The sequence below is a fragment of the Amblyomma maculatum genome, chromosome 3 (assembly GCF_055883805.1).
Source record: "Amblyomma maculatum isolate TAMU_Amacu chromosome 3, ASM5588380v1, whole genome shotgun sequence".
Taxonomy (NCBI): domain Eukaryota; kingdom Metazoa; phylum Arthropoda; class Arachnida; order Ixodida; family Ixodidae; genus Amblyomma; species Amblyomma maculatum.
The window spans coordinates 181570203-181582566 of NC_139346.1; the positions used below are offsets into that span (position 1 = coordinate 181570203).

At 48.7% G+C, this 12364-nt stretch overlaps 1 protein-coding gene across 1 annotated transcript in view; it reads right to left on the reverse strand.

Moving 5' to 3' along the window:
• LOC146197105 (aromatic-L-amino-acid decarboxylase-like) overlaps positions 1-12364 on the reverse strand; it is a 169489-nt gene that overhangs the window by 91499 nt on the left and 65626 nt on the right. Inside the window, exon 3 of the mRNA XM_084598844.1 lies at positions 9143-9391. Within this exon, the coding sequence (XP_084454970.1) occupies positions 9143-9391 (249 nt within the window). The remainder of the gene's footprint in view (positions 1-9142; positions 9392-12364) is intronic.

Consider the following 12364-nt stretch of genomic DNA (forward strand, 5'->3'; position numbering starts at 1 on the left):
AATTACTCCGTAGCCCTCCACTACGGCTCCTCTTTCTCTCTTTCCACTTTCACTCCCACCTTCCTCCCTTCCCTTACGGCGCGGTTGCGGTGTCCACAGAAATCAAGCGAGACAGTTACCGCGCCTTTCCCTTCCTATAAATAAATCAATAAAAAAAATCTCTCTTCTGTGAGCCCCGCCGGGGTGGTGCAGTGGTAAGACCCCCACTACTGTGCCGGAGTACCCGGGTTCGAACCCGACCTCGGCGGCTGCGTTTCGATGGAGGCGAAACGAAGAGGCGTCCGTGTGCTGTGCGATGTCAGCGCACGTTAAAGATCCCCAGGTGGTCGAAATTACTCCGTAGCCCTCCACTACGGCTCCTCTTTCTCTCTTTCCACTTTCACTCCCACATTCCTCCCTTCCCTTACGGCGCGGTAGCGGTGTCCACAGAAAACAAGTGAGACAGTTACCGCGCCTTTCCCTTCCTATAAATAAGTCAGTTTTTTTCTCTCTCCGGTCCGCACGAAGAAGCGGAGGTGGCTCAGCTACAGATCCAGTAGCAGGCCCGTGCATTTTCTGTTCCTTCTTCCTACAGCCACAAACACAACAACCTGATTTTTAAAAAAAATCTGATTTAACCTGATTTATTTATAGAAAGGGAATAGCGCGGTAACTGTCTCACTTGATTTCTGTGGACACCGCAACCGCGCCGTTAGGGAATGGAGGAAGATGGGAGTGAAAGTGGAAAGAGAGAAAGAGAGCCGTAGTGGAGGACTACGGAGTAATTTCGACCACCTGGGGATCTTTAACGTGCGCTGACATCGCACAGCACACGATTTATTTATTTATAGGAAGGGAAAGACGCGGTAACTGTCTCACTTGCTTTTTGTGGACACCGCAACCGCGCAGTAAGGGACGGGAGGAAGATGGGAGTGAAAGGGGAAAGAAATAGGAGCTGTAGTGGAGGGCTGCGGAGTAATTTCGACCACCTGGGGATCTTTAACGTGCGCTAACATCGCACAGCACACAGACGCCTCTTCGTTTCGCCTCGCATAGCACACGACGTTGCCTTGTGCAGACAGAAGAGAGAAAGTAGAGAAGAAAAAAAAAGAAGAGGGAGAGAAAGACGCGCGCCGAGCCGTCGTCCACCATCTAAGCGCTGGCGGGTGCAATGACGGCCTACAACAGATAAAAAATTTGGAGGACGCTTAAGCTTCGTCTTCAAGAGTGGAACGCGATAGCGTTATTGCACCTCGTCGAGAAAACATTAAACGCAAGGGTACTGGTGCATCCTCGCCCCGGTACCCGCGCGGCCCGAAAGGGAGAAGCGGGTGAGCGAAGATAGTGATCTAAAGAAAGGAAAGACGCTTGATTCTACAAACCGTGAGGGTGCACGGCGAAACGTCAGGGGCGAGTGGCGCGCCACGTGTCGGGGCAGCGCCGCACATTGCGAGGAGGGGTTCTTCTATGTTTGCGGCAAGATGGCTCTGCATGTGCGCAGAGCGCAGAAGAAATGTAGCGGAAACGTACTTCGCTACTCGCGTAACTGCGACTTCTGTAAGTAACATGCTCATAATTACCGATATACACCGCAGTATAACATTCTACGGCACGTTTCTAAGGCAACACCGCATTCACTAGAAGCGCTTTTGTACCGCTTCCAAGCATCGAACTCGTGGCTCAGTGGTAGCGTTACCCTGGTTCGATTCCCACCCAGCCCATCTTGGAAGTTGCTTTTTATTTATGAAGTGCATGCCGGGATTTATCGCTCACGGCCAACGCCGCCGACGACACCGGCTTTTCTGCGACACGAGCTCCTTAACGCTACCGCGTTAAAATTCGGTGGCAGGCTAGCCCCCACCGCAAGCGGCGTCGCTGCTGCCTGGCGGAAGAACGCAGGCAACCGGCACGCGCAATGTATCCAGCGCTTCGAATTCTCCGTCTCCTCCTCTGGAAGTACCTGTCTGAGCGTCGGGAAACAGATGGGGAGGCGCGGTTCCTGCAGCGCTGGCATACACGTTTCTTTGTTGTTCTTCCGGATGGTCTCGCCATGCCGGCACCTCTGTATTGAGTGTTATAAAGTGTCGTGTGGTGTTTCTTCTGAACGTCCTCTCTCTCCCATTGTCCCCCCCTCCTTTTTTTAGGGATGTTGAAGTCTTAACACGTGTATGTTGTGTGCTTTCTAGCTTAGCATTAGTGCAATGGTCGTTATGCAGGACGGACCTGCAGCTTGTATATGATTGTTTGATATAATGTTGGACAGAGTGTATAGTATATAATGTGTATATATGAGCATGTATTCTCAGTTTTTGGAGTTGCAATAAACTTCTCTTCAGAGTGAACAGGACTTGTGAAAAAAACAGAACACTTTGTCGTTGAAATTTCAGATGTATTGTACAACTAGCCTAATTTATGTTTAGTTAAAGAGTCCACCAAAGTCCGCAATCATAATCAGGTCATTACGGAATATGCCACTACAAAGTGGAAACTGATAACACATTGTATTGTCTCGTTTTATTCGGCCTGGCTGTACATGCCCGATGCGATCTTGTTTCGAGCCCCAAGCCACCTGTAAATTAGTGACGCAACTGCGCTCCCCAGAGGGCCTTTCAAGCGCTCTGCCGCCAGTCTAACCAACCTATCCTCCTCCCCCCCCCCCTAGTTCCTCCTCTCAGTTTTCTATTTGTATTCTCCCAACAACGGCTAGGGTGCATTTTTGCGCCCAATCGATGCAAAAGGGACGGCCACATCACCATCATCATCATCAACAAGAATGTGGACAATTCTATGCGCATGCAGGGGAAGTATGAATTGACATTCAAACCAAATTTGTTTATTATAACATTGTTTTAAATCCATAAGCAACGAAAATTAGACGCGCCATGAGAGCCACTTCTTTCGGAAGCAAAAAAGAAAGCAAACGCAGTCAAAGTGTTGTTACAGGAGTGTTTGCTGTTACCGGCTCTGTGTTGCTGTTGAGTGCAGTAGCCAAATTTTTTACTGCTGCTTTCAACTATACAGTAGCGCGGAGCCGGGGACTGCAAACACTGGTGTAACAACTTTCGCGTCAAGATACGAGGCATTCACATGTAGAAATGGGGGAACCTCTCGAGCAGCGGCATTGTTTATCGACAAATGGAAGTGTGTCGGCATCAGCGAGACTTAGGCCGCAGCAGAAAAGTAGAAGAAAGGGTAGGCGAACACCCGTCGGCATGCAAATGAGGTCACGCTCTCGATGACTTGTCTATCTAATCAGCATGCCTGCCCACAGAGCAGATGGGTCGATTCGTGCACATTGGTCGGCCTAAATTGGTCTCGTATATATGCCCGAGAAGTGCGCCTTTCGAAAGAATATGTGGCGTCGGAACTGTGTCGAAAAAGCTTGGTTGATTGAGAGGCGCTGACGTCAGAGCTACGCAATCTCTCTGGAAAGAAAGAGGCCAAGTGATTGAATCGAACCTGTGTCCCTTGGGCCGAAAGCCGGACACGCTAACCCTATGCCATCAGAGACGCTGTCACGTGACACTCTGACGTTAAACACTCCCGGGGAACGCTCAACAGTCCAAGGCTATCGTACTAATAAGGTCAGCGAAACACACTCAATCCATCAATCTACCTCCCCCAACGACTGGTTCGCGGTCAAAATCAAACCTTACACCACTATTAAAAACTGATTTATTGATTTATAGGAAGGGAAAGGCGCAGTAACTGTCTCACCTGTTTTCTGTGGACACCTCAACCGCGCCGTAAGGGAAGGGAGGGAGTGAAAGTGGAAAGAGAGATTGATTGATTGAATGTCCTTTATTGAATTGGAAGGCTCATGGCCATGGATGGGGATAAAGGGGAGTAGACAGAATCTTCATTGTTTAGGTCGTCACTCGAATCACATTGCTCTAACCAGGCCACTAAGCGAGCCATACTTGGCAAATATCATCTGTGTGTTTGCATCAGTTTCTAGAAGGGAACGGTAGTTCAGGCGGTAGGGTTCGATCTCGGGGCGTCCAGTAGAAAAAGCAGGGCATTCCCAAAGTAAATGAGATATGCCGCCGCAGGTTAGAGTCGTACAGTGGGGGCACGTAATCATTTTCTCCTTATACTGACGCCAGCGGGCCATAATACGTGGCGTGTAAGCCGCATGGGCGATGAGCTTATTCAAAAATACTTCTTGACTTCGGGTGAGGTGGGTTCTTCTCGTAAAAGGTGGGTCTGGTGTGGCCACCTGCATGCAAGCAGCCCTCGGAAGAGGCCGAGCTCGCGCCACACCCGGGCATGACCGAGTTAGTTGGCAGGAGCTTCGCAATCTCGACTCGGCAGCCCAGGATGCCCTTCTCGACATCATTAATTCTTACTGGGAGATCGGAACGGTACCGGATAATCTCAAGCTTTCTCTTATTCTTCCTATCCCTAAACCTGGCAAAAACCCTCGACTTCCTAGTAATTTGCGTCCAATTGCACTGACTTCACATCTCTGTAAACTCATCGAGCGCCTGCTGCATACCCGGATTAGTCACTACATTGAATACGTCAGTCCTGGATTTCATCCAGCTCAAGCCGGCTTCCGCCCTAACCTTGGAACGCATGACTGCCTTTGGCTTTTGCGAAGAGTTCTGAATAGAGCTCATCGTAAAACGCTACCTGACTATCTCCTGGCTGTCGATATACACAAAGCTTTTGACAATGTTCGCCATGAGGTTATCCTGGAGGAACTCGCCAAACGCTTTCCTAGTAATCGTGCCCAAATCTGGATCCGCAATTTTTTGACATCTAGACCCATTCAGCTACATGGAAAGAGAGAAAGAGGAGCCGTAGTGGAGGGCTACGGAGTAATTTCGACCACCTGGGGATCTTTAACGTGCGCTGACATCGCACAGCACACGGACGCCTCTTCGTTTCGCCTCCATCGAAACGCAGCCGCCGAGGTCTTGTTCGAACCCGGGTACTCCAGCGCAGTAGTCGGGCGTCTTACCACTGCACCACCCCGGCGGGCTCGTGCGGACAGAAGACAAAATAGAGAAGAAAGGAAAAATAAGAGAAAGAGAAAAACGCGCGCTGCAGCAACAGCCGTCGTCCATCGCCGAGACAGTGGCGGGTGCAATGACGGCCTACAACAAATAAAAATTCTGTGGCAAGCTAGCCCCCACCGCAAGCGGCGGTGACCTACCTGTCACAGCCACATCAGGGGAGTACCAGCTTCTATTATTCAGACTACCAGCACCTCCGTAACACGTTAATTGGAGCCTGATAGACCGTCACAGTACTGAAATTTCCGATAGGATGCTAAGGGTTAGAGTTCGTTCTTTTTCCTTTATTACAGAAATACAATTTCCGTGTGGTCGTGCTGTTTTTAACCTTTTGTGTCAGAGTTGTGAATATAGATAACAGCCAATGCGGGAATGTATAGGGATGTGTCTACCAAGCAACGAGAAACTGAATGCCTTTTTCAGATATAGTTTTACCCACAGAGGACGATAAATAGAATGCGACGGTGGCACGCGTGCAAGTATTCTTATCAATTAACTCTGTTTCTATCAGAGAGCTTTATGATGCAGCAGGTAGTATTGAAGGCCATCTTACCCGCTCTTATGGCTCAGTGACTACAGTATTCTGCTGCTCGGCACGAGTCCTTGGGCTCGAAGTTAGCCGCAGCGAAACGCATTTTGACGGAAGGAAGATGTAAAAACGCCTGCAGCCGACTCTTCGTCACTAACAATATTTGTTCTCGGAAGCTGCTCTCGGTTGGAACCACCTTGATTTGATTGACGTCATCGAAGCAGGCCTCAGCTGAGTTGAATATTCCGCGAGCCCAGTGCATGCAGTGCATAAAATGTCAAAGGTTTTATTGCTAGCAGCCTGTTTTCTTACCGACACGGGTGAATGACAGCCGCTCTCATCATGCCGGCTGTCTGTGCAATATCTAGCTGCGCAAGTACTAGTGGCTGTGTCGAAAATGTCATTCACCCGTGTCGGTCAGAGAACAGGCTAGCAACACGTTCAGACCTGAATTCAAGCCCTCACGTACAAGAATGTGCACCTTAGCGATAAATTTTCTGACATAGGTAGGTGCTACATTTACTGTGCTCGCGAACTCATTCAACTCGGTTGAGGCCTGTTTCGACAACGTCAATTAAATCAAGGTGATAGACCACCACAGTAGTGAAATTCCCGATAGGAGGCTAAGGGTGAAATAGATTTTGTTCTTTTTTCTTTATTGTAGAAATACAATTTCCGGGAAGTCGTGCTTTTTTATCTTTTGCGTCAGAGTTGTGGATATAGATTACAGCCTCGGCGGGAATGTATAGTGATACAACTGAACCACACCGTAAGATAAGGGAGGAAGGTGGGAGTGAAAGCCGAAAGAGAACGACGTGATGTAGTGGAGAGCTCTGGTATAATTTCGACCACCTGTGGACCTGTAATGTGTACTGACATTGCACAGAACTCGGACGCGCATCTCCGTTTCGCCTTACTTGAAACGAAGCCGCCAGTAGTCGACTTCGAACCTAAGGACTCCGGAGAGCAGTCGGGCATCTTAACCAGTGAGTCGCCACAACGAAGCCGGTACAGATACCCGGTTGACTGTAGGGGAGGTGGAAGGTGGGAGTGAAAGCGAAAAGAGAGAAAGAGGTGCCGAAGTGGAATGGATACGGGATAATTTCACTAAAGATCCCCAGGCGGCCTATTGGACTGTAAAGCTTTCATTTCGTCGCTAGGAGCAGGTTGAAGGCTAGACGTACTAGACGGCCGCTAGCTTCAACCATTACAACAGCTTTAGGATCCGCTCGTGAGCAACATGACCCGGCACTAGCGATTGCTCAACCATCAACACCGTGTTTGGCAAGCACTTGCTTCCCCTTCCTCGTCTGCAGCTAGATTTGGTCAAGAAGGTGCGTTTACGTGGTTTTGCTGTACTGAAAGTCTATTCGTTTACTATGTAAGCTTATTGCTATGCGGCTTCGCAAGGTCAAATGAAGGTGAAACTTGAGCACATTCTGAAGATCAAATTTTGCACCTAGTAGAGCTAACGCTCTAACACGGAGCCCTGTGCAGTAGATTTTGGGCTCTCTATAACGGCATAAATGCAGAAGTTAGCACGGCTGTGGGAGGTGCGCAAGCGAGGTGTTCCAGTGTTGACGTCACGTAACACTTGCCGTGTGCTGCTTTTTTCTTGAGGCGCACTTCCTTCGCTACAGGAGGCGTACTGATAGCGTGTTTTTACGCTATAGAGAGCTCTGTGCCGCAGAAAAGCCGGTGTAGGCGTTGTTGTCCATTGTAACGCGAATCCACAACTAATTAAATAAAAAATTTAAAAACATCCTCCGTGTGTTCGAAACGTTATAAAGTAATTAACGGTGGAGTCCCCCGGCGTTGCATCGAAAGTAAACAGCGCGTTCCGCTGAACGCACACTGGGACGCATCAAGTTTTAAGACACGGCATTCGAGCTTACCGCTGACGTCATCGCTAGACAGGCCATAAGATAAAACATATAAAAAATAAAGATAAAACTGAGAAAACCACTTCAGTGTGCGTGAAACGCTATCGCTACTAACCCTTAATTGCGGAGCCTAAATGTCCCCTTAATTTTTAATCGATGACTACTGAAGGGCTGCGGGTGAGATCTCAGTGCTGCAGTGGGCTTTGTTAATTACCGTCGCTCTCTTGTACAACGGCGCTGTTTTAGTTTTCCCTAAATATCATTGCATCCTACGCAAAATGCCCCACCGGGGTGGTGCAGTGGTAAGACGCCCGACTACTGTGCCGGAGTTCCCGGGTTCGAACCCGACCTCGGCGGCTGCGTTTCGATGGAGGCGAAACGAAGTGGCGTCCGTGTGCTGTGCGATGTCAGCGCACGTTAAAGATCCCCAGGTGGTCGAAATTACTGCGTAGCCCTCCACTACGGCTCCTCTTTCTCTCTTTCCACTTTAATTCCCACCCTCCTCCCTTCCCTTACGGCGCGGTTCGGGTGTCCACAGTGCAAGTGTGACAGTTACTGCGCCTTTCCCTTCCTGTGAACCAATTAAAAAAAATCCTACGCAAAAAAAAAAAAAAATAAGAATTAGGTCTCTTGGATGTCTCCTATAAGAAGAAAAAGCCTACACTTCCTCTCCTATAATTTCATTTTCATTGTTTGCCTCTCGTTCGTTGCAGTGCTACATGTCACTATAATTGGTTTGCAGGAAAGGAAAGGCGCAGTATCTGTCACACTTTCTCCGGCAAGTGTGAGTTCGGACGATACACCATCGCTCCTGTCGCGTGGCGTTCCTTGACGCGCGGTGAAGTGTGAAATTGCAGATGGCAGGAATGCTATACATGGACACATATCGCGGAATCGCACAGTTCTCGCGCATAACTGTCGCGCACGGTATTTCGCATACTACCGGTTGCGAAACTTCCCATAGGGCGCATGTATCAACAAACGGCGGTTTTGATTGGTCGAAATTCTGGTGTTTACGAATGGTGGCGGCACCCGCGGTCATTAAAGGAAACTGCGTCTAAATTTCACTCTTTCTGATTATTGATAAATGCACAACCATCATAGAAAATAAAAATAGTTGAAGACTTGTAGTGGCAAAATTTACTAGAGTAACAGCCATATAGTTAATTAAGATGGAAAAGAGGAGAGAAAAATGATTTCCTAAAGGCTATGACGGCAGTTGCAAAAAGCTTGTATTGATGTTTCCAGGTGGCGCGACAATTCATAGACACCCGAAAAATGCGTATAACAGCAGGTCACATTTTGAAGCGGAGTTCTACCACGTGGCGGCGGCTGCAAACGCAGTCGCAGCCAAACCCCTGTACTTACGCAAAAATCTTACCCGACTTAGTAAATCCGTACTGCCAACTGTGCGGTGAGCCTGCCACCTTAATCTGGGACTGCGCGGAGGATCCGCCTCCGGTAGATCTAGTACAATCTCCCTCGCTAGAAAACTGGGAAGCTGTTCTCGACAGCCGGGACCCAGATGTCCAGTCGCGGGCCTCGGCAAGAGCGCAAGAGGTCGCTGACAGACTTGGACTGTCGGCCACATGGAGCAGCTGAATGCAGCCCAAGGCAAAAACAACCTAAATCGCTGACGAATAAAGTTCTCTCCCTCTCTCTCTCTCTCGCAACAGATTTCGTTCCATGAGTCTAGAAAGACGCCTTAATAACTCGTAGCGTCCACTCACGTGAGGAGGACACGGTGGCGGCGCAGTGCAACGGCGATGCGTTCTGCGACGAAGCGTTGGAGGAAGAGTGGTGGTCCAAGGCGATGGAGTCTACAGCAGCGTTGCAGTGGTGCTGCGGGCTGTGCGTGGGCGTGGTGCGGGCGTTCTTGCTGAAGGGCAGCACGCGGTGCATCCAGTTGACCAGCTGCCCGGACATGGCCACCGCCGGCTCGCCTGATGACGCCCAGGGTCCCGGCCCGATGGCTACGCCTGCGGTCGGGAGGATACGTCGTCAGGGCCGATACGACCGCAACAATTATTCATAAGGACTTGAGCAGTTGCTTTGTTGAATGCGATTATCGGTGAGTGCCTACACAAAAAGGACATTCCGAGGATAGCCTGCCTGGCACTGTGGTGGTTTCAAGCACGACAGTCAGGAATCCAAAACACTATTTAAAGACACCGATATGGTTTTGTTAAAATGTATCAGCCAGCACGCCGTGCTATGAAACGATTGTAAAGACATAGAAAGTCGGGCACCACTTCAACCGGCAGTTTTAGGCAGCAGTTCAGAACTGGAGCTATGTGGCTTAAGCAAAAACAAAAAAGAACACATACAGTGGAAAAAAAAATATAAGAGAATGTGACTAAAATGTATTACCCTTTTTACCAATCGCTTACACATAAGCGCCAATTAAAGTTTATTAGTTCATCTTACACGTAGCCGTAGTTTATATTGAAGTGGGCGTAATATTGTATCTTTCATCAAACAAAAATAAGAAAAAGGTAAGACTGAGAATAATTCATGGTAAAGATAGGAATTCTTGTTTGAAGCAGGCCTTGATGTAACCCAGTAGGAAATAACCTTTGTGATTGTGACCACATTTTTTTTACCGCATGAATGGATGCCCTTTTATTACATTTAAGGGCTCCGGCGGCGACGTGCATCCGAATGAAACCGTTTTAGGGAGCGTCATCGTGATGCTACGTCGAGATCAATTGCGCTGTGGCGTCGAAAATTCATGAAACAGAGTTGAGTTTCTGCAGTCACGTTTAACGTGGATAGAACGGATACGTCCGTGTGACCTCAAATAATGCAGGTCAGTACTGCCGGGTATCGTGCTCAGCAGAAATGACAATACCAATGAATTCGGTAGAAGGGAAAGGTCAGGTCCTATGGTGGCTCTGCTCTTCTCACTAGTTGCGTCTCCAACTTCTCAAGCCGACTTGTGTATATCGAATTATTGATATATTGAACTATTTCTCAATTCCCTTCAAGTTCGATATATCCGGATTCGGCTGTATCACTTTGTCTCATAATGAAATGAAGATATCATTAATTACGGCGCCGCCTTAGCAGAGCAGCTAATGTATACAAGAAGATCGAATAAACTGCTTTTCGCCACTGACAGCGCTGTACACGCCTATCGAAATAGAAGGGACCCTTAAGATGGCTGAATATAGGCAATGGCATAGTTAAGCAATCCGCATGAGCCGGTGGTAGCGCCTTCAAGGTGACGCTCCCAACGCTCTTGCTCCATCGAGGACATGGCTGGCTCCTAATAGAACATCATTGGCTGTGATGGCACTTCTGAAGGTTGAAGGTTCCCCTTTAGGTGATCCGTTGGGGCCGGTTGCTGTAGCGCCAGGCCACGCTGCTCCTCCGTCTGGCTACTCCGCCCATCGGACTCTTGGTCGGCGGCGATAACAAACTCTTGTATATACCCAGGCACACCGAACATGGCGAGCGCGACGAGCGTCCTCTGCATCACTCATAACACATCGCACCGTCAGCGCAATCTTCTTTTAGAGCGCAGCTCTTTGGCGCCCGTTCCTAGGTTTCGCGGCGGCGTCGGCGTCGTCAGCCTCGTAACCAGTTCCTTCCCCCTTTCAGCCCCCCAGTTCGAGCCGGCGCTTCGGCAACCGGAGCCTCGCAGGAAGAGGGGGGAGGGGTACACTCAGCGGCGAACGATGGGGGCAGGAGCGCACGCAGCAACCGGAGAACACGAAGAAAGAAGCGGAGGGGAAGGGGGGGGGGGGGGGGTAGTCATGCCGGAGGCAGCGCTAGCAGCGACTGACTGATGCCGCTCACGCCGCTGGCGAGTCAAGAACACGTGCTGCGTAGAACGTGGTCGCCGCCATGCAGAAAGTCCACCGTAATCCACACTAATCGAAAATAATTAATATCAATCCACTTTTAATCCAACCCAATCCACCTTGGTTTTACTAATCATTCCTAATGCAACTAAATCCAGCCTATTCGATCATAATGAGTCAATCATCATCACCGTAATTCAACTTAATTCACCTTATTCCGCCATACTTGATACCAAATGCAACTAAATCTAACGTAATTCAGTCCTAATCCAATACCATCCAATTTTTGTGTTCCGAACAAAAAAAATTGTTTTCTGACTGTAAATGCTACTGTTTATTCGGCAGCGAAATGCGTATTTAACGTAGAGCAAAAAGCGTGTGAAAAGCTCTTTATACGAAAGCATTTTAATGGGGCGTATTTGGCCCGTGGCGATTGACCTACATGTATATGCCATTCCTGGCTTTTTCCTGCTCGCAAAAGCTCCTTTTCAGTTAATACAGTCTGTAAATGAAATGCTGTAAGCCACGATTCAGCTTGTGCTCAGTGTCTCTTTTAAGTACAAAGAGAGCTAGAAGTAACAGGATTCACATAACACCCTGAAAACACGAAGCGAGACTTGAGAGTTTTTATATGCATCAGCAGGTCACTGCAGCGATCCAGAGAACGCCTTTATTTTGAACACGACAGGATTAAATGCCGCGTTCACCAGAGAATCCGGCGTTGGCGTCATGCCACAAGCATGGCGCTGGCAGGTGGCGGAACTGACTGGCCGTAGGGTTGCCTGCTGTTACGCTTGGCAGGAGCTGCCAACTCTGGTCCCTACTTTCATATAATAGAGTGTTATCAAAATCAACCTGCACTCATCCTTGCATTCACGTTACCCCTATAGCCATGCAGACACGTTTGCACAAATTGGTTAAAGCGTGGCTTTACATCTGGGTTGATAGCCTACGCTATCGCGTCATACCCTTAAAGGCGTAGCTTAAGTGCCCTCCATAATTTATTTCTTTTTTGGAACCGTATAGGTCATTATAAAAAAAAAAAAAAGAAACCGTATAGGTCATTATTCAGTCGATATTGTCGACCATAAACCCTGACTGCTCATTGGAGGGTCAAATTCTAAAGTTAAAGCTCAGCTACTTTGG